This window comes from Rattus norvegicus, chromosome 2 (assembly GCF_021556685.1).
Source record: "Rattus norvegicus strain SHRSP/BbbUtx chromosome 2, alternate assembly SHRSP_T2T, whole genome shotgun sequence".
In the NCBI taxonomy this organism is placed as follows: Eukaryota; Metazoa; Chordata; class Mammalia; order Rodentia; family Muridae; genus Rattus; species Rattus norvegicus.
In genome coordinates this window covers 60298153-60325750 of record NC_141535.1, presented here as the reverse complement: position 1 = coordinate 60325750, position 27598 = coordinate 60298153, and the positions used below count along the sequence as shown (strand labels likewise).

General features: G+C 38.8%; 1 protein-coding gene and 1 pseudogene across 4 annotated transcripts in view; both read left to right on the top strand.

The window, feature by feature from the left end:
• Window positions 1–27598, top strand: part of Spef2 (sperm flagellar and cilia associated 2) — a 182471-nt gene that overhangs the window by 118762 nt on the left and 36111 nt on the right. For all 4 annotated transcript variants that reach the window (XM_087632807.1, NM_022620.2, XM_087632806.1 and 1 more), the window contains 2 exon segments: window positions 12948–13099; window positions 18037–18217. In XM_087632807.1, the coding sequence (XP_087488933.1) occupies window positions 12948–13099; window positions 18037–18217 (333 nt within the window).
• On the top strand, window positions 16283–16373 carry LOC148006657 (small nucleolar RNA SNORA32; annotated as a pseudogene).

Below are 27598 nucleotides of genomic sequence, written 5' to 3'. Positions count from 1 at the left end.
CTAACAAAAATTGTTTTATTTCGTTTCGTTTCGTTTCGTTTCGTTTCGTTTCCTTTCCTTTCCTTTCCTTTCGTTTCGTTTCGTTTCCTTTCGTTTCGTTTTGTTCTGTTCTGTTTGGTTTTATCCCAGCCACACAACCACTTAGACATTGCATCTGAAGCAAATACTCACTACTTCGGTATCCCTGTAAAGGTTCTGAGAGACTGCAGAGATACTTCTGAAAAGGGATTATTTACCTGATCAGACTCTCAAATACTAAAGGTGGCCACAATAGCCAAGGAAATCTGCCCTACCAAAGTTTCTGGGCTACATTACAACCATGGTTACTATTGTGTGACTGGGAGTGAAAGAACAGACCAGCTTTTAGCTGTTAGATCTCTTAAGACAAAAATGACTATAGATGCAGATTTTGAAAACTCAAGGGTGGATACAGGATGAAGGAATGAGGTCAATTGTGTTTGCTTGTAATTTTTTTAACTTTTTTTTATTACCTTTTTATTAACTTAAGTATTTCTTATTTACATTTCGAGTGTTATTCCATTTCCCGGTTTCCGGGCCAACATCCCCCTAACCCCTCCCCCTCCCCTTCTTTATGGATGTTCCCCTCGCCATCCTCCCCCCATTGCCGCCCTCCCCGCAACGTTCACGTTCACTGGGGGTTCAGTCTTAGCAAGACCCAGGGCTTCCCCTACCACTGGTGCTCTTACTAGGATATTCATTGGTACCTATGAGGTCAGAGTCCAGGGTCAGTCCATGTATAGTCTTTAGGTAGTGGCTTAGTCCCTGGAAGCTCTGGTTGCTTGGCATTGTTGTTCATATGGGGTCTCGAGCCCCTTCAAGCTCTTCCAGTTCTTTCTCTGATTCATTCAACGGGGGTCCTGTTCTCAGTTCAGTGGTTTGCTGCTGGCATTCGCCTCTGTATTTGCTGTATTCTGGCTGTGTCTCTCAGGACAGATCTACATCCAGCTCCTGTCGGCCTGCACTTCTTTGCTTCATCCATCTTGTCTAATTGGGTGGCTGTATATGTATGGGCCACATGTGGGGCAGGCTCTGAATGGGTGTTCCTTCTGTCTCTGTTTTAATCTTTGCCTCTCTATTCCCTGCCAAGGGTATTCTTGTTCCCCTTTTAAAGAAGGAGTGAAACATTCACATTTTGATCATCCATCTTGATTTCATGTGTTCTAGGCATCTAGGGTAATTCAAGCATTTGGGCTAATAGCCACTAATCAATGAGTGCATACCATGTGTGTTTTTCTGTGATTGGGTTACCTCACTCAGGATGATATTTTCCAGTTCCAACCATTTGCCTATGAATTTCATAAAGGCATTGTTTTTGATAGCTGAGTAATATCCCATTGTGTAGATGTACCACATTTTCTGTATCCATTCCTCTGTTGAAGGGCATCTGGGTTCTTTCCAGCTTCTGGCTATTATAAATAAGGCTGCTATGAACATAGTAGAACACATGTCTTTTTTATATGTTGGGGCATCTTTTGGATATATGCCCAAGAGAAGTATAGCTGGATCCTCAGGCAGTTCAATGTCCAATTTTCTGAGGAACCTCCAGACTGATTTCCAGAATGGTTGTACCAGTCTGCAATCCCACCAATAATGGAGGAGTGTTCCTCTTTCTCCACAACCTCCCCAGCATTTGTTGTCACCTAAGTTTTTGATCTTAGCCATTCTCACTGGTGTGAGGTGAAATATCAGGGTTGTTTTGATTTGCATTTCCCTTATGACTAAAGATGTTGAACATTTCTTTAGGTGTTTCTAAGCCATTCGGCATTCCTCAGCTGTGAATTCTTTGTTTAGCTCTGAACCCCATTTTTAATAGGGTTATTTGTATCCCTGCGGTCTACCTTCTTAAGTTCTTTGTATATTTTGGATATAAGGCCTCTGTCTGTTGTAGGATTGGTAAAGATCTTTTCCCAATCTGTTGGTTGCCGTTTTGTCCTAAAAACAGTGTCCTTTGCCTTACAGAAGCTTTGCAGTTTCATGAGATCCCATTTGTCGATTCTTGATCTTAGAGCATAAGCCATTGGTGTATTGTTCAGGAAATTTTTTCCAGTGCCCATGTGTTTGAGATGCTGCCCTAGTTTTTCTTCTATTAGTTTGATGTGGAGGTCCTTGATCCACTTGGACTTAAGCATTGTACAGGGTGATAAGCATGGATCGATTTGCATTCTTCTACATGTTGACCTCCAGTTGAACCAGCACCATTTGCTGAAAATGCTATCTTTTTTCCATTGGATGGTTTTGCCTCCTTTGTGAAAAATCAAGTGCCCATAGGTGTGTGGGTTCATTTCTGGGTCTTCAATTCTGTTCCATTGGTCTATCTGTCTGTCTCTGTACCAATACCATGCAGTTTTTATCACTATTGCTCTGTAATACTGCTTGAGTTCAGGGATAGTGATTCCCCCTGAAGTCCTTTTATTGTTGAGAATAGGTTTAGCTATCCTGGGTTTTTTGTTATTCCAGATGAATTTGCAAATTGTTCTGTCTAACTCTTTGAAGAAATGGATTGGTATTTTGATGGGGATTGCATTGAATTTGTAGATCGCTTTTGGTAAAATGGCCATTTTTACTATATTAATCCTGCCAATCCATGAGCATGGGAGATCTTTCCATATTCTGAGGTCTTCTTCAATTTCTTTCCTCAGTGTCTTGAAGTTCTTATTGTACAGATCTTTTACTTGCTTGGGTAAAGTCACACCGAGGTACTTTATATTATTTGGGTCTATCATGAAGGGTGTCATTTCCCCAATTTCTTTCTCAGCTTGGTTTTCTTTTGTGTAGAGGAAGGCTACTGATTTATTTTAGTTAATTTTATACCAAGCCACTTTGCTGAAGTTGTTTATCCGCTTTAGTAGTTCTCTGGTGGAACTTTTGGCATCACTTAAATATACTGTCATATCATCTGCAAATAGTGATATTTTGACTTCTTCTTTTCCAATCTGTATCCCCTTGATCTCCTTTTGTTGTCTGATTGCTCTGGCTAGAACTTCAAGAACTATATTGAATAAGTAGGGAGACAGTGGGCAGCCTTGTCTAGTCCCTGATTTTAGTGGGATAGCTTCAAGTTTCTCTCCATTTAGTTTAATGTTAGCAACTGGTTTGCTGTATATGGCTTTTACTATGTTTAGGTATGGGTCTTGAATCCCTGTTCTTTCCAGGACATTTATCATGAAGGGGTGTTGAATTTTGTCAAATGCTTTCTCAGCATCTAATGAAATGATCATGTGGTTTTGTTCTTTCAGTTTGTTTATATAATGGATCACGTTGATGGTTTTCCGTATATTAAACCATCCCTGCATGCCTGGGATGAAGCCTACTTGATCATGGTGGATGATTGTTTTCATGTGCTCTTGGATTCGCTTTGCCAGAATTTTATTATTTTTGCGTCGATATTCATGAGAGAAATTGGTCTGAAGTTCTCTTTCTTTGTTGGGTCTTTGTGTGGTTTAGGTATAAGAGTAATTGTGGCTTCGTAGAAGGTATTCGGTAGTGATCCATCTGTTTCAATTTTGTGGAATAGTTTGGATAATATTGGTATGAGGTCTTCTATGAAGGTCTGATAGAATTCTGCACTAAACCCGTCTGGACCTGGGCTCTTTTTGGTTGGAGACCTTTAATGACTGCTTCTATTTCCTTAGGAGTTATGGGGTTGTTTAACTGGTTTATCTGTTCCTGATTTAACTTCGGTACCTGGTATCTGTCTAGGAAATTGTCCATTTCCTGTAGATTTTCAAGTTTTGTTGAATATAGGCTTTTATAGTAAGATCTGATGATTTTTTGAATTTTCTCTGAATCTGTAGTTATGTCTCCCTTTTCATTTCTGATTTTGTTAATTTGGACACACTCTCTGTGTCCTCTCGTTAGTCTGGCTAAGGGTTTATCTATCTTGTTGATTTTCTCAAAGAACCAACTTTTGGTTCTGTTGATTCTTTCTATGGTCCTTTTTGTTTCTACTTGGTTGATTTCAGCTCTGAGTTTGATTATTTCCTGCCTTCTACTCCTCCTGGGTGTATTTGCTTCTTTTTGTTCTAGAGATTTTAGGTGTGCTGTCAAGCTGCTGACATATGCTCTTTCCTGTTTCTTTCTGCAGGCACTCAGCACTATGAGTTTTCCTCTTAGCACAGCTTTCATTGTGTCCCGTAAGTTTGGATATGTTGTACCTGCATTTTCATTAAATTCTAAAAAGTCTTTAATTTCTTTCTTTATTTCTTCCTTGACCAGGTTATCATTGAGTAGAGCATTGTTCAATTTCCACGTATGTGTGGGCATTCTTCCCTTATTGTTATTGAAGACCAGTTTTAGGCCGTGGTGGTCTGATAGCACGCATGGGATTATTTCTATCTTTCTGTACCTGTTGAGGCCCGTTTTTTGATGAATTATATGGTCAATTTTGGAGAAAGTACCATGAGGAGCTGAAAAGAAGGTATATCCTTTGCTTTAGGATAGAATGTTCTATAAATATCTGTTAAGTCCATTTGGCTCATGACTTCTCTTAGTCTGTCTACATCTCTGTTTAATTTCTGTTTCCATGATCTGTCCATTGATGAGACTGGGGTGTTGAAATCTCCTACTATTATTGTGTGAGGTGCAATGTGTGTTTTGAGCTTTAGTAAGGTTTCTTTTACGTATGTAGGTGCCCTTGTATTTGGGGCATAGATATTTAGGATTGAGAGTTCATCTTGGTGGATTTTTCCTTTGATGACTATGAAGTATCCTTCCTTATCTTTTTTGATGACTTTTAGTTGAAAATTGATTTTATTTGATATTAGAATGGCTACTCCAGCTTGCTCCTTCCGATCATTTGCTTGGAAAGTTGTTTTCCAGCCTTTCACTCTGAGGTAGTGTCTGTCTTTGTCTCTGAGGTGTGTTTCCTGAAGCAGCAGAATGCAGGGTCCTCGTTGCGTATCCAGTTTGTTAATCTATGTCTTTTTATTGGGGAGTTGAGACCATTGATGTTGAGAGATATTAAGGAATAGTGATTATTGCTTCCTGTTATATTCATATTTGGATGTGAGGTTATGTTTGTGTGCTTTTCTTCTCTTTGTTTTGTTGCCAAGACAATTAGTTTCTTGCTTTCTCTAGGGTTTAGCATGCCTCTTTATGCTGGGCTTTACCATTTATTATCTTTTGTAGCACTGATTTATAGAAAGAAATTGTGTAAATTTGGTTTTGTCATGGAATATCTTGGTTTCTTCATCTATGTTAATTGAGAGTTTTGCAGGATACAGTAACCTGGGCTGGCATTTGTGTTCTCTGTATGACATCTGTCCAGGATCTTCTGGCTTTCATAGTCTCTGGTGAGAAGTCTGGTGTGATTCAGATAGGTCTGCCTTTATATGTTACTTGACCTTTTTCCCTTACTGCTTTTAATATTCTTTCTTTGTTTTGTGCATTTGGTGTTTTGACTATTATGTGACGGGAGGTGTTTCTTTTCTGGTCCAATCTATTTTTAGTTCTGTAGGCTTCTTGTATGCTTATGGGTATCTTTTTCTTTAGGTTAGGGAAGTTTTCTTCTATGATTTTGTTGAAGATATTTACTGGTCCTTTGAGCTGGGAGTCTTCACTCTCTTCTATACCTATTATCCTTAGGTTTGTTCTTCTCACTGAGTCCTGGATTTCCTGTATGTTTTGGACCAGTAGCTTTTTCTGCTTTACATTATCTTTGACAATTGAGTGGATGATTTCTATGGAATATTCTGCTCCTGAGATTCTCTCTTCTATCTCTTGTATTCTGTTGGTGATGCTTGTATCTATGGCTCCTTGTCTCTTCCTTTGGTTTTCTATATCCAGGGTTGTTTCCCTGTGTTCTCTCTTGATTGCTTCTATTTCCATTTTTAATTCCTTCAATTGTTTGATTGTGTTTTCCTGGAATTCTTTCAGGGATTTTTGTGATTCCTCTCTGTAGGCTTCTATTTGTTTATTTTTGTTTTCCTGCATTTCTCTAAGGGAGTTCTTCATGTCTTTCTTTTTTTTTTGTTATTTCTTTTATTAACTTGAGTATTTCTTATATACATTTCGAGTGTTATTCCCTTTCCCGGTTTCCGGGCAAACATCCCCTCCCCCCTCCCCTTCCTTATGGGTGTTCCCCTCCCAACCCTCCCCCCATTGCCGCCCTCCCCCCATAGACTAGTTCACTGGGGGTTCAGTCTTAGCAGGACCCAGGGCTTCCCCTTCCACTGGTGCTCTTACTAGGATATTCATTGCTACCTATGGGGTCAGAGTCCAGGGTCAGTCCATGTATAGTCTTTAGGTAGTGGCTTAGTCTCTGGAAGCTCTGGTTGCTTGGCATTGTTGTACTTTTGGGGTCTCGAGCCCCTTCAAGCTCTTCCAGTTCTTTCTCTGATTCCTTCAATAGGGGACCTATTCTCAGTTCAGTGGTTTGCTGCTGGCATTCGCCTCTGTATTTGCTGTATTCTGGCTGTGTCTCTCAGGAGCGATCTACATCGGGCTCCTGTCGGTCTGCACTTCTTTGCTTCATCCATCTTGTCTAATTGGGTGGCTGTATATGTATGGGCCACATGTGGGGCAGGTTCTGAATGGGTGTTCCTTCAGTCTCTGTTTTAATCTTTGCCTCTCCCTTCCCTGCCAAGGGTATTCTTTTTCCTCATTTAAAGAAGGAGTGAAGCATTCACATTTTGATCATCCGTCTTGAGTTTCGTTTGTTCTAGGGATCTAGGGTAATTCAAGCATTTGGGCTAATAGCCACTTATCAATGAGTGCATACCATGTATGTCTTTCTGTGATTGGGTTAGCTCACTCAGGATGATGTTTTCCAGTTCCAACCATTTGCCTACGAATTTCATAAACTCGTTGTTTTTGATAGCTGAGTAATATTCCATTGTGTAGATGTACCACATTTTCTGTATCCATTCCTCTGTTGAAGGGCATCTGGGTTCTTTCCATTTTCTGGCTATTATAAATAAGGCTGCGATGAACATAGTGGAGCACGTGTCTCTTTTATATGTTGAGGCATCTTTTGGGTATATGCCCAAGAGAGGTATAGCTGGATCCTCAGGCAGTTCAATGTCCAATTTTCTGAGGAACCTCCAGATTGATTTCCAGAATGGTTTTACCAGTCTGCAACCCCACCAACAATGGAGGAGTGTTCCTCTTTCTCCACATCCTCGCCAGCATCTGCTGTCACCTGAGTTTTTGATCTTAGCCAATCGCACATGTGTGAGGTGAAATATCAGGGTTGTTTTGATTTGCATTTCCCTTATGACTAAAGATGTTGAACATTTCTTTAGGTGTTTCTCAGCCATTCGACTTTCCTCAGCTGTGAATTCTTTGTTTAGCTCTGAACCCCATTTTTTAATAGGGTTATTTGTTTCCCTGCGGTCTAACTTCTTGAGTTCTTTCTATATTTTGGATATAAGGCCTCTATCTGTTGTAGGATTGCTAAAGATCTTTTCCCAATCTGTTGGTTGCCGTTTTGTCCTAACCACAGTGTCCTTTGCCTTACAGAAGCTTTGCAGTTTTATGAGATCCCATTTGTCGATTCTTGATCTTAGAGCATAAGCCATTGGTGTTTTGTTCAGGAAATTTTTTCCAGTGCCCATGTGTTCCAGATGCTTCCCTAGTTTTTCTTCTATTCGTTTGAGTGTAGCAGGTTTGATGTGGAGGTCCTTGATCCACTTGGACTTAAGCTTTGTACAGGGTGATACGCATGGATCGATCTGCATTCTTCTACATGTTGACCTCCAGTTGAACCAGCACCATTTGCTGAAAATGCTATCTTTTTTCCATTGGATGGTTTTGGCTCCTTTGTCAAAAATCAAGTGACCATAGGTATGTGGGTTCATTTCTGGGTCTTCAATTCTGTTCCATTGGTCTATCTGTCTGTCTCTGTACCAATACCATGCAGTTTTTATCACTATTGCTCTGTAATACTGCTTGAGTTCAGGGATAGTGATTCCCCCTGAAGTCCTTTTATTGTTGAGGATAGCTTTAGCTATCCTGGATTTTTTGTTATTCCAGATGAATTTGCAAATTGTTCTGTCTAACTCTTTGAAGAATTGGATTGGTATTTTGATGGGGATTGCATTGAATCTGTAGATTGCTTTTGGTAAAATGGCCATTTTTACTATATTAATCCTGCCAATCCATGAGCATGGGAGATCTTTCCATCTTCTGAGGTCTTCTTCAATTTCTTTCCTCAGTGTCTCGAAGTTCTTATTGTACAGATCTTTTACTTGCTTGGGTAAAGTCACACCGAGGTACTTTATATTATTTGGGTCTATTATGAAGGGTGTCGTTTCCCTAATTTCTTTCTTGGCTTGTTTCTCTTTTGTATAGAGGAAGGCAACTGATTTATTTGAGTTAATTTTATACCCAGCCACTTTGCTGAAGTTGTTTATCAGCTTTAGTAGTTCTCTGGTGGAACTTTTGGGATCACTTAAATATACTATCATGTCATCTGAAAATAGTGATATTTTGACCTCTTCTTTTCCGATCTGTATCCCATTGATCTCCTTTTGTTGTCTGATTGCTCTGGCTAGAACTTCAAGAACTATATTGAATAAGTAGGGAGAGAGTGGGCAGCCTTGTCTACTCTCTGATTTTAGTGGGATTGCTTCAAGTTTCTCTCCATTTAGTTTAATGTTAGCAACTGGTTTGCTGTATATGGCTTTTACTATGTTTAGGTATGGGCCTTGAATTCCTATTCTTTCCAGGACTTTTATCATGAAGGGGTGTTGAATTTTGTCAAATGCTTTCTCGGCATCTAATGAAATGATCATGTGGTTCTGTTCTTTCAGTTTGTTTATATAATGGATCACGTTGATGGTTTTCCGTATATTAAACCATCCCTGCATGCCTGGGATGAAGCCTACTTGATCATGGTGGATGATTGTTTTGATGTGCTCTTGAATTCGGTTTGCCAGAATTTTATTGAGTATTTTTGCGTCGACATTCATAAGGGAAATTGGTCTGAAGTTCTCTTTCTTTGTTGTGTCTTTGTGTGGTTTAGGTATAAGAGTAATTGTGGCTTCGTAGAAGGAATTCGGTAGGGCTCCATCTGTTTCAATTTTGTGGAATAGTTTGGATAATATTGGTATGAGGTCTTCTATGAAGGTTTGATAGAATTCTGCACTAAACCCGTCTGGACCTGGGCTCTTTTTGGTTGGGAGACCTTTAATGACTGCTTTATTTCCTTAGGAGTTGTGGGGTTGTTTAACTGGTTTATCTGTTCCTGATTTAACTTCGATACCTGGTATCTGTCTAGGAAATTGTCCATTTCCTGCAGATTTTCAAATTTTGTTGAATATAGGTTTTTATAGTAAGATCTGATGATTTTTTGAATTTCCTCCGAATCTGTAGTTATGTCTCCCTTTTCATTTCTGATTTTGTTAATTTGGACGCACTCTCTGTGTCCTCTCGTTAGTCTGGCTAAGGGTTTATCTATCTTGTTGATTTTCTCAAAGAACCAACTTTTGGTTCTGTTGATTCTTTCTATGGTCCTTTTTGTTTCTACTTGGTTGATTTCAGCTCTGAGTTTGATTATTTCCTGCCTTCTACTCCTCCTGGGTGTATTTGCTTCTTTTTGTTCTAGAGCTTTTAGGTGTGCTGTCAAGCTGCTGACATATTCTCTTTCCTGTTTCTTTCTGCAGGCACTCAGCGCTATGAGTTTTCCTCTTAGCACAGCTTTCATTGTGTCCCATAAGTTTGAGTATGTTGTATCTTCATTTTCATTAAATTCTAAAAAGTTTTTAATTTCTTTCTTTATTTCTTCCTTGACCAGGTTATCATTGAGTAGAGCATTGTTCAATTTCCACGTATATGTGGGCATTCTTCCCTTATTGTTATTGAAGACCAGTTTTAGGCCGTGGTGGTCCGATAGCACGCATGGGATTATTTCTATCTTTCTGTACCTGTTGAGGCCCGTTTTTTGACCAATTATATGGTCAATTTTGGAGAAAGTACCATGAGGAGCTGAGAAGAAGGTATATCCTTTTGCTTTAGGATAGAATGTTCTATAAATATCCATTAAGTCCATTTGGCTCATGACTTCTCTTAGTCTGTCTACATCTCTGTTTAATTTCTGTTTCCATGATCTGTCCATTGATGAGACTGGGGTGTTGAAATCTCCCACTATTATTGTGTGAGGTGCAATGTGTGTTTTGAGCTTTAGTAAGGTTTCTTTTACGTATGTAGGTGCCCTTGTATTTGGGGCATAGATATTTAGGATTGAGAGTTCATCTTGGTTGATTTTTCCTTTGATGAATATGAAGTGTCCTTCCTTATCTTTTTTGATGACTTTTAATTGAAAATTGATTTTATTTGATATTAGAATGGCTACTCCAGCTTGCTTCTTCTGACCATTTGCTTGGAAAGTTGTTTTCCAGCCTTTCACTCTGAGGTAGTGTCTGTCTTTGTCTCTGAGGTGTGTTTCCTGTAGGCAGCAGAATGCAGGGTCCTCGTTGCGTATCCAGTTTGTTAATCTATGTCTTTTTATTGGGGAGTTGAGGCCATTGATATTGAGAGATATTAAGGAATAGTGATTGGTGCTTCCCATTATATTCATATTTGGATGTGGGGTTATGTTTGTGTGCTTTCATTCTCTTTGTTTTGTTGCCAAGACGATTAGTTTCTTGCTTCTTCTAGGGTATAGCTTGCCTCCTTATGTTGGGCTTTACCATTTATTATCCGTTGTAGTGCTGGATTTGTAGAAACATATTGTGTAAATTTGGTTTTGTCATGGAATATCTTGGTTTCTCCATCAATGTTAATTGAGAGTTTTGCAGGATACAGTAACCTGGGCTGGCATTTGTGTTCTCTTAGGCTCTGTATGACATCAGTCCAGGATCTTCTGGCCTTCATAGTTTCTGGCGAGAAGTCTGTTGTGATTCTGATAGGTCTCCCTTTATATGTTACTTGACCTTTTTCCCTTACTGCTTTTAATATTCTTTCTTTATTTTGTGCATTTGGTGTTTTGACAATTATGTGACGGGAGGTGTTTCTTTTCTGGTCCAATCTATTTGGAGTTCTGTAGGCTTCTTGTATGTCTATGGGTATCTCTTTTTTTAGGTTAGGGAAGTTTTCTTCTATGATTTTGTTGAAGATATTTACTGGTCCTTTGAGCTGGGAGTCTTCACTCTCTTCTATACCTATTATCCTTAGGTTTGATCTTCTCATTGAGTCCTGGATTTCCTGTATGTTTTGGACCAGTAGCTTTTTCCGCTTTACATTATCTTTGACAGTTGAGTCAATCATTTCTATGGAATCTTCTGCTCCTGAGATTCTCTCTTCCATCTCTTGTATTCTGTTTGTGAAGCTTGTATCTACAGCTACTTGTCTCTTCTTTTGGGTTTCTATATCCAGGGTTGTTTCCATGTGTTCTTTCTTGATTGCTTCTATTTCCATTTTTAATTCCTTCAACTGTTTGATTGTGTTTTCCTGGAATTCTTTCAGGGATTTTTGCGATTCCTCTCTGTAGGCTTCTACTTGTTTATTAATGTTTTCCTGTGTTTCCCTAAGTGTGTTCATGTCTTTCTTGAAGTCCTCCAGCATCATGATCAAATATGAATTTGAAACTAGATCTTGCTTTTCTGGTGTGTTTGGATATTCCATGTTTGTTTTGGTGGGAGAATTGGGCTCCGATGATGGCATGTAGTCTTGGTTTCTGTTGCTTGGGTTCCTGCGCTTGCCTCTCGCCATCAGATTATCTCTAGTGTTACTTTGTTCTGCTATTTCTCACAGTGGCTAGACTGTCCTATAAGCCTGTGTGTCAGGAGTGCTGTAGACCTGTTTTCCTCTCTTTCAGTCAGTTCTGGGGACAGAGTGTTCTGCTTTCGGGCGTGTAGTTTTTCCTCTCTACAGGTCTTCAGCTGTTCCTGTGGGCCTGTGTCTTGAGTTCACCAGGCAGCTTTCTTGCAGCAGAAAATTTGGTCTTACCTGTGGTCCCGAGGCTCAGGTTCGCTCGTGGGGTGCTGCCCAGGGGCTCTCTGCAGCGGCAGCAACCAGGAAGACCTGTGCCCCCCCTTCCGGGAGCTTCAGTGCACCAGGGTTCCAGATGGTCTTTGGCTTTTTCCTCTGGCGTCCGAGATGTGTGTGCAGGGAGCAGTCTCTTCTGGTTTCCCAGGCGTGTCTGCCTCTCTGAAGGTTTAGCTCTCCCTCCCATGGGATTTGGGTGCAGAGAACTGTTTATCTGGTCTGTTTCCTTCAGGGTCCGGCGGTGTCTCTGGCAGGGGTCCTGCCGCTCCTGGGCCCTCCCCCACGGGAGCCCAGAGGCCTTATACAGTTTCCTCTTGGGCCAGGGATGTGGGCAGGGGTGAGCAGTGTTGGTGGTCTCTTCAGCTCTGCAGCCTCAGGAGTGCCCACCTGACCAGGCGGTTGGGTCTCTCTCTCACCGGGTCTGGGAGCAGAGAGTTGCTGCGGGCCGGGATCCGCGGGTGTGGGACTTCCGGTAAACACAGAACGTGCCTGGTCCTAGAGAAATTCTGCTTCCGTGTGTCCCAAACTCACCAGGCAGCTTTCTTGCAGCAGAAAATTTGGTCTTACCTGTGGACCCGAGGCTCAGGTTCGCTTGTGGGGTGCTGCCCAGGGGCTCTCTGCAGCGGCAGCAACCAGGAAGCCTTCATGTCTTTCTTGAAGTCTTCCAGCATCATGATCAAATATGATTTTGAAACTAGATCTTGCTTTTCTGGTGTGTTTGGATATTCCGTGTTTGCTTTGGTGGGAGAATTGGGCTCTGATGATGACATGTAGTCTTGATTTCTGTTGCTTGGGTTCCTGCGCTTGCCTCTCACCATCAGATTATCTCTAGTGTTACTCTGTTCTTCTATTTCTGACAGTCTCTAGACTGTACAAAGAAATAACTATGGCTCTTTCTAGACAATTACTTTCAACCAACATATCTAAAAAATTCTATCTATTGTACACACACAGACTAGTCTGTTCTTATTTGGATATCGTATCTACCTTCTGTATTAAAGGCAGAAGTGAACCGTTTCCAAGATACCAAAAGACTCCTTCAAGATTATTACAGAGCAATGGAATCCAAAATCCCACTGGAAGACAATAAGAAATTTACTCGAATCCCATTGGTTCAACTCGATGGTAAAGAAATTTCAGAACACCAGCTCAGGTAATGCAGATGACTGTGTTACACTGGAATTGTTTTGAACATACAGCACTGGGGTTTTAAATTATAAATCATGCTCCTGGTAATGAAAATCCCAAACATGTTCTAAAACATTGAACTGTTTTTTAATTACTTTGATGTGACTTTAACTTGACATAATATGATTGTTTATCTTGTTAATAGTTAATATTTACTCCTTTGATTATAAAGGCATAGTTTGTTTTATGTCATTTTTCCACAAGTTTCTGCTCTGGCTATCAGTATATCAGTTCTGTATTGAGAAATGTATTACCTGATTCCCCTCCCCCGTCTCTCTCCCTCTCTCTCACTGTGTGTGTGTGTGTGTGTGTGTGTGTGTGTGTGTGTGTGTGTGTGTGTGTGTGAAAGAGAGAGGGGGAGGGGGAGGGAGAGACAGAGACAGACAGAGAGACAGAGACAGAGACAGAGAAGAGAGAATTATGTTAACAAAATTGGAGGGGATTGCCATTCTTCTTTTACAGGCAAGGAAACTGAGAAATAGTAAAGCTCAGCAGTATGTGATCATGACCTCAGCAGTATATGATCATGTCCTCAGCAGTATATGATCATGACCTCAGCAGTATATGATCATGTCCTCCGGAAACTGAAACCTATTAACAACCTAACATCAGATTGCTGTCAACAGAAATGGAAACTTAGTTTCAGTATGAAGACAAATTATGGTTTTAGCCAAATAAATCATCTACAATAAAAACATAGTAATTTTTTATAAATTCTAATAGATGAGGTCAGGGGAGGGAGGACAATAACTCAGACTCTTAGAGATTATAGAAGATAGAAAAGATGTCATCACAAAGGGTGGTGCAAGGGGAGTGGTTGATATCCCCATGGTGTGGTTTCCAGCCTTTAAACACCAAGATCTGCTTTTACTTTATTTATGTGACTTAAGACAAAGCACTTGAAAACAGAGTTCAAAATTACTTAGGAGTAAATGTGTTATGTGGAAAATAATTTTAAAATATAAGAAAATTAAAATAGCATTTCCTATGATCATTAAGCAGGGCATGAGAAAAGAGAAAACTCTCAGGATAAAGATGAATATACTAGCAGAAGTTAGATTTCCAGAATAATATGCAGCCACTGAGTGCTATGTTTGAATCTCCAAGAATATGAGCTATGTATTTTATATTTAATGAAAAGATATTTGCCTAGAACCTTGCTCAATCAACATAAGTGTAAGAGTTGTATAAACACAAAATGGTATAATGAATTTATTTTGAAACCAGATAGGTCTAGTTTAAATCCTGAATCTGTCACTTACTAACTCTTACTAACTATATGTAAGTGGAATAAGGTAACTTGCTTCTCTGTCAAGCCACTGCAACTCAATGTAAGCCTCAATTTCCATTCTAGTAAAAATAAGGTCACTGTGAGAATCACAGAAAATAGAATCAACAAGGTATGTGCGTCCATGTTTGGAAATTGGAACCCTTAAAAATCTAGTCCCCAAACTCTCAATAAAGGATGGCTTCTTTTGTTATTGGATAATATATAATGGCCCACTCCTGCATATATACAATATTTTAATTGTGAATGTCACATGTTCTCCCTTAATTTAGTTATCCCTCCCTTGTTCCAAAAATAACGTAAGAAGCCATACATTAGGTTATGCAAAGGTCCATTTGTTTATGTTTATATCCTTCTTTCTAATATTATATTTGTCAGACCCATGTATAATGGTATAAATACACAATAGGGTGAGCATGCACCCTCCTCCTGTCCCAAGTAATAGCACTGAACAAGCTGCTACAAAAATTTTGAAATTAAAAACATTAATTTAGTGGCAGTACAAACCATTAGAATCACCAAAAGTGACCAAGTTTCAGTGTCTGGAGTGACAGTGCATTCTGTTCTTAGCACATAAAAGCAAACCAGGCATAATGTGGCAGCTATTAATGCTGGCTCATACAATAAGCCCATAGAAGAACAGACAGTTCTTATTTTTTTTTCCAGAGCAACTTTGTACCAATCTCAACCTCCAATCACTGCTGTAGCAAAACTTATGGGACAGTCAGTCAGTATATCAACCAGCCCCACCACAATCCATAACATGCAGAAAGGAACAAGGAAAGTGTTAAGCAGTTGTACATAGTTATACATACTTTTTCTACTTCATTCCTTGCAACAACCCTAAAATAACAATAATGGGAACAATATAAGAATTTCATAATAACAGTTGATAAAGAATTAGACATCATGACAACCACAATAATAGCATTTTTGTATTATTCTAACAAGTGAGCTTGGAAGTTCAAATACCCTACCTAACTTCATAACTGAAGACAGTGACAGAACTACCAGTACTACAGCGATTTTTTCCCCAATAAATGAATTCTAAGCCCATCTTCATCAACAACTACCTATAAGTTTAATATAGAGCTATGATGTATGCACATTTCTTCTCATTCCCTTTTCTATTTTATTGACTAAATTTGTTTTTAGTCAGTGTCACATGTTCATAGTTCTGATTACTATCCCCATCAGTCTCTCAGCTCCCTCACACTGTAGCCATCTCTCCCTTCTACCAGTGATGCAGAGACTCACTAGTGCTCAAGGTGCTTCCGGGAAATAAGCATTCAACTCTAAACATGACATTTTTACCACACCATCCAAGACCCAGGGAATATTAAAGAAGGACTGAGAGGAAAGAATGTAAGACGTAGGGGATAGAGAGGCTACAAAATGCTACCATCAGGACATGATATGCCATTCAAACACAAGCCCACAGGAGCTGCAGTTGCCTGTACTGGGTCTGAACAAGACCAGACCTGTTGACAGCCAATCGTGGATAGGTAGGAGCTCATAATGCCTTACCTTTTTGCTGATCTATTGGCAATTGATAAATTCTAGAGGATGGACAGTCATTCTCTTCAATTCTGTGACAAACAGTAAGCCTCCAAGCTCCAGTGGATAATTCGAAATCCATGGCCATATAGATGATTCTGGTTAAAAATGAGTGGAAGGATGGCATTGTCCAGCATCTATAGGAGGAAAAGCCCTTAGTCCTATGAAGGCTCATATCCCCAATGTAGGGGAATGTCAGGGTGTTGAGGTGGGAGTAGGTGGGTGGGAGTGGGAGCATCCTCATAGAAGCAGGTACAGGGGGAAGGGGTTTAGGGAGAGGGGGCAAAGGGGATAACATTTGAAATGTAAATACATTGGACATGACCATAAAGAAAAATTCCCATTAGGTTTTCCATATGCTACTTGAGTAGCACTTAACCTGTTGGGAACATTTTTTGAGCAAATCTTTATCCAGTTGTTACTTTATATGTAGATGGTTCTAGAATACTGACTACTCATCCCATTACTCCCATGTTCTTATTATGCAGGGCTAAAAATAAAAAGCACAACTGGATGCCCTTGAGGAAAGGGCTATTTTCAGAGTGCCTGGATGGACAGCAAAGAAATCAAACCAACCACTTAAATAAAAATTTATTGACAATAAATAATTTTATACATTAAAAAAAAAGAAATGTAAATACATAAAATATCCAAGAAAAATAAAATTAAAATTAGTGGGTCATAAACCCAAAATCTTTTTCTAAATGATATGCCATGACTACTGCCTCCTAAAAAATGTTATGCTATGTAAAATGTCTAGAGATGATCACATGTATGATCTTATTGGGACTTGAATGGCTTTGATTTAGCAGTAATTTGTTATTAAAATATAATTTAATGTGTGAATGTAATTTCAATGCATTTTGTTTATAGTTATGTAGCTCATAAGAGTTCCAAGTCCTGGATCATATTACTATGCTATTGCTCTGAGAATATAACACAAATGACCAAAACATGAAAGGAAAGCATTAAGTCAGGCTTTCATTACAGTTTTAGAGGGTTACTCCATGACTATCCTGGTAGGAAGCCGAGAGGCATGGTGATGAAGCAGTGGTTGCGAGGTTTATACCCAGATCTGGAGAAACCAAGCAGAGAAACAGTAAGCCTTGTGTTTTTGAAACCTCAAAGCCCACCTCCCGTGACACAACTCCTATAACAAAGCCATGCATACTCCAACAACCACATCCCAAACTCCTAATCCTTCTTAAACAGTTCACCAACCAAAGATTGAGCATTTCATTGAGTGAACCTACAGGGGGACATTATCATTCACAATACTACACACTGTGAAAAAACATGTGTCAATCAAGGAATCTTATTTGATGCTTCCATAGAAGAACAGGCTTGTTGTTTTCTGGAGCTCCCAATTGAAATTCTAAATCACTGTTCCAGACTCCTGCTTCCTAACTCTGTAAAAACAAATGCTATCTTTGCTGTTGATACTTGCTCTCATGTTGAAATACCAATCAAGTCATCTTTGGGGTTACTCTTTCTTTTTCTTAATTCCTTCTCCAAGCTTAAGGCCATTTGTATATTTTTGTCACCAGAGGATGACCCCAATGACATCATCACCTCTGCTTAGCCCCAGTCAGATTTGTATTAGTTCCATTTTTTGTGTCAGGATGCCACGTGATATTGGGCATCTTGAATAAGTTTCATTAGGTTTACTTTACCCACACTGACTTACCCTAATGAGAAGAGTTTGCCCTGGAAATATGACAAGAATAGTTTCTCTTCATAATCGCTGTTACCTAATTCTCCTATTTTAATCATTGAGGACTAAAACTGCAAAAAAAAAAAAAACAAAAAAAACAAAAAAACAAAAAAAAAACTTGTTTCTTGTTTCTTGCTGTGAGCTTCCTTTTATTAGCAATCTTCTATAGACCATATGAATGTGAATGTAGCATTTGCCAATCATATCCTCTTCAATTAATTATTCTAGGAAACCTTGGAAATGTGAATTAAAGCAACAGAACAGAAATAGAACAAACTAACACAGCCACAAAATGGACTCTTTTAAATGAAACCCTTGTGCTTATTTGTTTTCTCCACTAAAGAATTCCTCTAGTTCCTCGAATATCCAGTTCTCCAGAAAATGTTAGCATGAGACCAAAGGTGAAAGCATTACTGAAGGGCAGATTCGATCCACCACTGGAAAGTCTGGAAGCCAACTTTGAAGGAGATGAGAAGATAGTATTAGACACCTGGCAGCAGGCTTCCTTAGCCATCTCCCAAATGGTAAGCTGTGCCTATGCGTTTCCTGTCCACAACCCTACTATTTATGTGGTATGATTGGTAACACGGTACAAGTGTAACATTTATATGAGAGTCACAGTCATGGTGTAAAAAAATGCATGCCTTTCAGAAATTATTGTTATTAAAGGAGTTATTAAGGGATTGTTTTTCCTGAAAGAAGTAGGAAGTTAAGAGATATATTCACCAAGTCTTTTACATCGTGTAAGAAGGGAGGCAATATTGAGATCCATTTTAGTGCTAGGCTGAGTAGCAAGTGCAATGGATTACAGTCAAGAGAATATTAAGGTGGTACAATGGTGGCCTTGTTGACTGCGACATGTGCTACCCTGTGCTTGCCAACTTGGTCATTTAATAATGAAGTCCAGCATGGCCAGATTTTCTATTTCCTAGGAAAACCAGAAATGGAATCCTGTTGTTTTGTTTGTTTGTTTGTTTGTTTGTTTGTTTAATGTGGTATTACTGCTTTTGTTTTTTTGTTTTGTTTTGTTTTGTTTTTTGGTTCTTTTTTTTTTCGGAGCTGGGGACCGAACCCAGGGCCTTGCGCTTCCTAGGTAAGCGCTCTACCACTGAGCTAAATCCCCAGCCCCACTGCTTTTGGTTTTAATGAGTGAAATATAATTCTTAGAAATACTTTACAAAGTCAAGAAAGAAAACACAAATCCCAATTAGCTAATTTGACTTCCCGACTTCAACCTGCCTGCATGTTATTTTTTCTAAATCATAGAGAGTAAGCGTTGTAATTCTTTTTCACTGGAAAACTAAGGTCCACTTAGAAAGGTAGATAGACTTTTGCTTAGTTTCTGCTCTGCCCACTTTTTTATTTTCCTTTTGCATCCAGCATTCTTTGATTTTATTGACGTACTCTATTTAATCATAAAACAGTATTGACCTTACCAAAGTCTTTTGAAAGATGTGAAAGAGAAGCCTGCTTCATAATCTTAGAGTAGGAGGAGGTCCTCCTTAACTTTGTTTGGGGTCTGTTTTGTGGGCCTTTTCCCCAAACAAAACAGGAAGGTCTCCTTTCTCCCCCAATTTTATTTTGGTCTACTCATCTTTTCCTTTTGTTCCTCACAGAGTAATATCAAAACCCTCTCTTGGGATACTTGTTCTAAAGAACCTTATGTATGGATGTTGCTTACATCAAGAAAATGCATCAGTGTTATTTGCCTGGCCTCACACACTCAGTGACACCAGTACACACTCACTCACTCATGACACCAGTACACAGTGATTAGTAAAAGCAGTCGTGCTAGATTTCCTCAGGTGCCATCCAAATCTTAGCTCTCTTAAGTGAACCACCATCTTGCTTTTTCAGTCAATTCTTATAGGACCCAAGTCTGTAATATATTGTAGTTCTGCCTGCCTTTGAGTTTTAAGGAAATGGACACTTTGGTGTGTGTGTGTGTGTGTGTGTGTGTGTGTGTGTGTGTGTGTGTGTGTGTTCATTCTTAGAACATTATCCATTGGAGTCATCTCATATTGTTAAAGGGTAGCTGTATTATGTTCATTTTCTTTGGTATGCAGTGTTTGGTTACATGACCCCATCAAAATTTGTTTAACAAAGCTACTGCTGACCCACACTTGGGTTTGCTGTATGATGCCATTGGACATAGCTGCTGTGAACATTCTCACAGGCATCTCTTAGTGTCCATGAGTATACAAAGCTGCCTCAACCTGGGACTAATGCTGTCATCTATATACCACTTGCTTACGTGTGTGTGTGTGTGTGTGTGTGTGTGTGTGTGTGTGTGTGTGATTAATACATATCTAATGTATTGTTCGTATATAAGAGCTATATAACTTACCATATGTAAACAATCTCAAAGTAAAATTTCTAAAAAGTCCATTATGGGTAAAGATTATCCCCAAACAAGATGTTCAATTCCCTAGACAAGTTTGTCATCTTAAAGTTTCCATGAGCCTGGTTTAACAGTTTTAAAAGCATATACTATAAGAATCTACCAAATGCAGATAGAAAGGAACATGGTTTGTTTTGAGTTTTGAAAAATCTGGTAACTTCTCTGTCTTCAATTTCTTCTCTAAAACATGAGAAAAATTCTCAAATGATCCACTGAAATTCAGTTAAGTAGTGTATATGAAAATGTTTTAGAAAGGATATAGTTTATTTGCTAGAAATATACTTTTTTCTTCCATTTTTATTAAATTGGGTATTTCTAATTTACATTTCAAATGTTACTCCCTTTACCAGTTTCCTGTCTATCAGCCCCCTAACCCCACCCCCTCCCATTCTATATGTGTGTTCCCCTCCCCATCCACCCCCAACCCCCCCAACAATACCCTACACTGGGGGTCCAGCCTTGGCAGGACCAAGGGCTTTCCCTTCCCCAACAAGGCTATTCATTGCTACCTATGCAGTTGGAGCACAGGGTCAGTCCATGTATAGTCTTTGGGTAGTGGCTTAGTCCCTGGAAGCTCTGGTTAATTGGCATTGTTGTTCATATGGGGTCTCGAATCCCTTCAGCTCTTTCAGTCCTTTCTCTGATTCCTCCAACAGGGGTCCCGTTCTCAGTTCAGTGGTTTGCTGCTGGCATTCACTTCTGTATTTGACATATTCTGGCTGTGTCTCTCAGGAGAGATCTATATCCGGTTCCTGTCGGCCTGCACTTCTTAGCTTCATCCATCTTGTCTAAATTAGGTTCCTGTATATGTATGAGCCACATGTGGGGCAGGCTCTGAATGGCTGTTCCTTTAGTCCCTGCTCTAAACTTTCCCTCTGTATCACTTCCTTTGGATATTTTTGTTCCCATTTTAGAGAAGGAGTGAAGCATCCACATTTTGGTCATCCTTTTTAAGATTCATGTGTTCTGTGCATCTAGGGTAATTTGAGCATTTGGGCTAATATCCACTTATCAATGAGTGCATACCATGTGTGTTTTCTGTGATTGGGTTACCTCACTCAGGATGATATTTTCCAGTTCCATCCATTTGTCTATGAATTTCATGAAGTCATTGTTTTTGATAGCTGAATAGTACTCCATTGTGTAGATGTACCACATTTTCTGTATCCATTCCTCTGTGAAGGGCATCTGGGATCTTTCCAGCTTCTGGCTATTATAAATAAGACTCCTATAAACACAGTGGAGCATGTGTCTATGTTGTATGTTGGAGCATCTTTTGGGTATATCCAAGGAGAGGTATAGTTGGGTCCTGTTGATTCTTTGTATAGTCCTTTTTGTTTCTACTTGGTTGATTTCAGCCCTAAGTTTGATTATTTCCTGCCTTCTACTCCTCCTACATGTATTTGCTTCTTTTTGTTCTAGAGCTTTTAGGTGTGCTGTCAACCTGCGGATGTATGCTTTCTCCTATTTCTTTCTGCAGGCACTCAGAGCTATGAGTTTTCCTCTTAGCACAGCTTTCATTGTGTCCCATTAAGTTTGGATATGTTGTACCTTCATTTTCATTAAATTCTAAGAATTCTTTAATTTCTTTCTTTATTTCCTTCTTGACCAGGTTAGCATTGAGTAGAGCACTGTTCAACTTCTGTGTATATGTGGACATTCATTACTTATTGTTATTAATGAAGACCAGACTTAGTCCGTGGTGGTCTGATAGAATGCATGGGACTATTTTATCTTTCTGTATCTGTTGAGGTCTGTTTTGTGACTGATTATATGGTCAATTTTGGAGAAGTTACCATGAAGTGGTGAGAAGAAAGTATATCCTTTTGTTTTAAGATAGAATGTTCTATAAACATCTGTTAAGTCCATTTGGTACATAATTTCTGTTAGTCTGTCTATGTTTCTGTTTAATTTCCCATGACCTGTCCATTGATGAGAGTGCGGTGTTGAAATCTCCTACTATTATTGTGTGAAGTGCAATGTGTGCCTTGAGCTTTAGTAAGGTTTCTTTTATGGATGTAGATGCCCTTGTATTTGGAGCATAGATATTTAGGATTGAGAGTTCATCTTGGTGGATTTTTCCTTTGATGAATATGAAGTGTCCTTCCTTATCTTTTTTGATGACTTTTGGTTGAAAGTCTATTTCATTCAATATTAGAATGGCTACTCCAGCTTGCTTCTTCAGACCATTTGATTGGAAAGTGGTTTTCCAGCCTTTTACTCTGAGGTAGTGCCTGTCTTTGTCTTTAAGGTGTGTTTCCTGTGGGCAGCAAAATGGTGGGTCCTCTTTATGTATCCAGTCTGTTAATCTGTGTCTTTTTATTAGGGAATTGGGTCCGTCGCTGTTGAGAGATATTAAAGAATGGTAATTCCTTCCTGTTATTTTAATATTTGGAGGTGGGATTATGTTTGTGTGCTTCTCTTCTTTTGGTTTTGTTGCAAAAAGATTATTTTCTTGCTTCTTTCTAGGGTGTATCTTACCTCCTTGTGTTGGGTTTTGCCATTTATTATCTTTTGTAAGGCAGGATTTATAGAAAGATACTGTAAAAATTTGGTTTTGTCACAGAATATCTTGGTTTCTCCCTCAATGTTAATTGATAGTTTTGCTGGATACAGTAGCCTGGGCTGGCATTTATGTTCTCTTAGGGTCTCTATGACATCTGTCCAGGATCTTCTGGCTTTCATAGTCTTTGGTATGAAGTCTGGTGTAATTCTGATAGGTCTGCCTTTATATGTTACTTGATCTTTTTCCCTTACTGCTTTTAATATTCTTTCTTTGTTTTGTGCATTTGGTGTTTTAACTATTATGTGACAGGAAAAGTTTCTTTTCTGGTCCAATCTATTTGGAGTTTTGTAGGCTTCTTGTTTATGGGCATCTCTTTCTTTAAGTTAGAGAAGTTTTTTTCTATGATTTTGTTGAAGATATTTGCTGGTCCTTTAATTTGGGAGTCTTCACTTTCTTCTATACCTATATCCTTAGGTTTGATCTTCTCATTGTGTCATGGATTTCCTGTATGTTTTGGGTTAGGAGATTTTTCCGTTTTACATTATCTTTGGCAGTTGTGTCAATATTTTCTCTGGTATCTTCTGCTCTTGAGATTCTCTCTTCTATCTCTTGTATTTTGTTAATGATGCTCACATCTATGACTCCTGATATCTTCCCTAGGTTTTCTATCTCCAGGATTGTCTCTCTTTGTGCTTTCTTTATTGTTTCTATTTCTATTTTTAACTCCTGGATGGTTTTGTTCATTTCCTTCCCCTGTTGGTTGTTTTTTCCAGTCGTTCTATAAGGGATTTTTGTGTTTCCTCATTAAGGGCTTCTAGTTGTTTACTTGTATTGTCCTGTATTTCCTTAAGGGAGTTATTTATGACCTTCTTAAAGTACTCCATCATCAGGATAAAGTGTGATTTTAAATCTAGATCTTGGTTTTCTGATGTGTTTGGATATTCAGTGTTTTCTTTGGTGGGAGAACTGGGCTCTGATAATGTCAAGTAATCTTGGTTTCTGTTGCTTTATTTCCTGCGCTTGCCTCTCGCCATTAGGTTGTCTCTGGTGTTAGCTTGTCTTGCTGTTTCTGATGATAGCTTGACCTTCCTGTGGGCCTGGCTGTCAGCCCTCCTGGAGACCTGTTTTCCTGCTTTCTTTCAGCCAGTTATGGGAACAAAGTGTTCTGCTCTCAGGCGTGTAGTTGCTCCTGGTGACTGGCTTTTAGCTCTTCTCCTAGGTCCCTGTGCACAGAGGGCACAGATAGCACAAGGCGTTTTCCTCTTTGGTCGGGAATGTTGGCAGAGAGTATTATCCTCTGGTTTCACAGGAATGTCTGCACCTCTGATAGTCTAGCTCTCCCCCCTCCCACCCACCCATGGGATTTGGGTACAGGGAGCTATTTGACAGGCTCAGTTCAGATCTTGGAGCAGATCTAGACCAAGGGGCTCCTGTGGCTGACTGCTCCTATATCCCAGTGTCCAGAAGCACTATGCAGGTTCCTCTTGGGCCAGGGATGTGGGCTTAGGTGGGCAGAAGTGGCAGTCTGTCCAGCCCTACAGTCTCAGGATTGCCCTCACTTCTTGGTGTTCAGCTCTCTCTCCCACAGGATTTGGCAGCAGGGAGCTAGAAATATACTTTAAAGTGCACATTTTTCTTTTGTATTTTGGAATGTCTCATAGCAAGTAGATGAAAATGATTATTTAATATCATTTTCAATCTAGGTATGAATTGTATATGAATATGTTGTAGTATAATTATATTATATTATATATGTTGTAATATAATTCTATAAATCTAACATCATACATTTAAAAGCAGACAAAAAATTAAAAGTTATTCATGAGTTTAGCACCTAGACCCTTGAATGATTAAACTGTGACTTGTTAGAAAACAAACATTTAAAGGAACTTTTAGTTCCAAATGAGAGAGGTGTGATTCAGAAAACGGACGTAGGCAAACAGTTCCAAATGAGATTGGTGCAATTGGAATGAACTGCATTTTGATTCAGGCTTTTCCTAAGGAGCAATTTCACTAAAAGCTACTCATTTTGTATGCTATGTTAATTTTTAGCAAAACTTTCTAATTGATAGGTAGGTAATGATTTCAGGGAAGTCATATTTAACACCACAATGTCAAATCATTATGTTTTAAAGCCCTTACAAATCTTAGAACCTACTTTAAAAGCCGTATTCTAAATTCTGCTGATTTTTGAAAGAGATCTTGAGATCTTTGAGAAAAGTGGACAAGAAAACTGCTAAGGATAATCATTGCCTTCATCATCATCACAAGGTCGTTTGCCAAGGAGATAAGTCAATTTTAGAGGAAATTGCTAACATAGACTACTTTGCAAGAGCAAATTTAAAAGAATGAATTGCTTGCAATTTAAAGGGAGGGGGTTGTTTAACAATCAAGCTTTCAACTTTACCAAGAACTTGAAAGTACAGTAGATAGCATGAAATCCATTTTTAGCTAAAGGTCATCTGTCGGGGGGGGGGGGGAGGGATTCAAAAATAAGCCAACCAAACTGGCTTTTTCTATGAAGCTTTACTGGATCTTTGTTGGAAGATTGTTCTGTGACATATCACAATTTTAAAAGAAAAAATTTATCAGTTGACATTGTCCTCCACAAGGCCTACTGTAGCATATCACAATTTTAAAGGAAAAAATTTATCAGTTGACAAACATCATCTTCCGTAAGACATACAAATAAGCAAGAATATGAAAGCCCATTATCAGGTGATGAGGCTTAAAGTCCATGGAGAAATTGGAGACTGTTACATGGCAGGCAATGAGGCATGAAGTATATGTCAAAAGTCTGGAAAAGACAGCAACTTGCTGGACTTCTGCAAACAAAATTACCTTTGAGGGAGCTAAGCCTTATCTATATTTCTATATATGTATCTCCCTTATTCTTTTTCATTCTCATTCTACTAGTCTCATAAATGAGATCAGATCTGGACCTCCCAAGTGCTTATATAAATACATGTAATCTTATTGACTCTAATTTTCTGACTTCCAAAATGCATGTGTGTTTTATATCCTTCTTTGAGCTCCTTTCTCAGTTCTCATAAATAGTCTTCACTGTCCCAGAGTCCAGTGGACTTAGTATTTAGTTCTAGTATTTCTAGAAACAGAAAGGACTTGCGTGGCATAGCCCTTAGAGATTTTCTATAGATGGATAGATAGATAGATAGATAGATAGATAGATAGATAGATAGATAGATCGATCTTAAATTTTAAATTTACAAACAGTAATTATATTTCGTTTTTGCTTATCATTTGATATTGGTAGACATTTTTAAAGTGATTAACCAAACTAATAATGCAATTATCATTTCACCTTCTTATCAATTTTTTTGGAATAAGCATTTAAAATCTATTTCTCTGGCAATTTTCAAATATAAAATACGTTATTAACTTCTGTAACCATGCTATGTAATAGGCCATTAGAATTTGTTTCTTTCATCTGACTAAGACCTTTTACCCTGTAATTAGGTTTTCTTTATACCTTATCCATCTCAACCCCTGATAGTCACCATTCAACTCTATACTTTAATAAGTTCAATATATTTACATATGTGTATGTGTATGAGAGATTTAGTATCTTAAGTCTTTCACTTGTATATAATGTCTTCTGAGTTTATCTATGTAGCCCTGAGACAAGACTTTCTATAACCTGAAGTAAATAGAACACTTTAAAGGAGACAGATGGTGAAAGTTTCTTCTCCCTCAGGGTGAGGGAAGAATTTCCCCATCTGTGACTAGCATGGACTGATAATACAACTATAATCCAAACATTTCTGGGAGTTAAGAGAGGTGCTAACTACAATAGAGAGACACACAGAAAGTCAGAAGAAGAAACTAGGGACTATGACATTAGCTAGTGGCAGATATTATCTCCATAAGCAGTGAATCTTCTGAGAGGGTGTCAAGAGTTAGAATGGAAAACCCAGGATTAAAGTGTTCATGATTCAACTGACGTAGAACCTACACTCTCCTGAGCTGACTACAGGGGCATGAAAATTGTATTTCATGTCATCTATAGTGCACAGACACAATATATAAACAGACATGCTTTGGTAATAGTGCAGTTTCATAGGATAACATTTAATTAGGATTAAAATGTAAAAAAAAATCCATAGAGCGTTGATGAAATAAAAGTTTAAGAAAAATATGCTGGTTGTTTTTCTGTCAACTTGATATAAACTAGAGGCATCTCAAAAGCGGCAATATCATTTGGGAAATTGTCCTGTAGGCAACTCTGTTGGAAGTGTCCTTGGGTAATAATGAGTATGAGAGGACACAAACCTGGGCAGATGGCCCTGGCTTGATTAAGAAAGCAAAATGAGCAAGCCATGAGAAGCAAAGGAATGAGCCATGTCCCTCTGTCCCTTTGTAGTTTTTGACTGTGTTTGATTAAGAATCTAACTTGACTTCTATTAATGATAGACTGTCATTGAGAAGTATAAACCAAATAAACCCTTTCTTCTCCATGTTGCTTTTGGTCATGGTGTTTTTAACACAGCAATGGAGAGGAAACTATAAGAGAAACTGATGTAGGAAAAAAAAAGCCTGTCCTAAAGGCAACAGATAACAGAAATTTAGAAGAAAATTCAATGCTATATTTACAGAAGTAGTTAATCTGACAGATATGAGGAGAAAGACCACCAACTCAAATCATAGCCAACTTAATTAAAGCAAGCTTTTTTATTTGTGCACATGAACTGTCTCTCCATAAGGCAAGGTTCAGAAGATCAGCTTTAGACATGTGGAACATAAGTGTTTTTATAGTGTAGGAAGGAGTACAGGTTTTCCAAATAGGGGATTTGGCAGGCAAATAGCCAGAATTACAGGAGCAGAACATAAGCACAACAGATTGGTCATAGCATCCTTAAACAAAAATTTGGTCTTAAAGTGGTGATAACGAGGTCATCATAACAAGGTGATCATAACAAAGGAGTAACAAGATAGTGGCAAAGTAGTCATAACAAGGTAGTAACAAGGTGGTTGTAACAA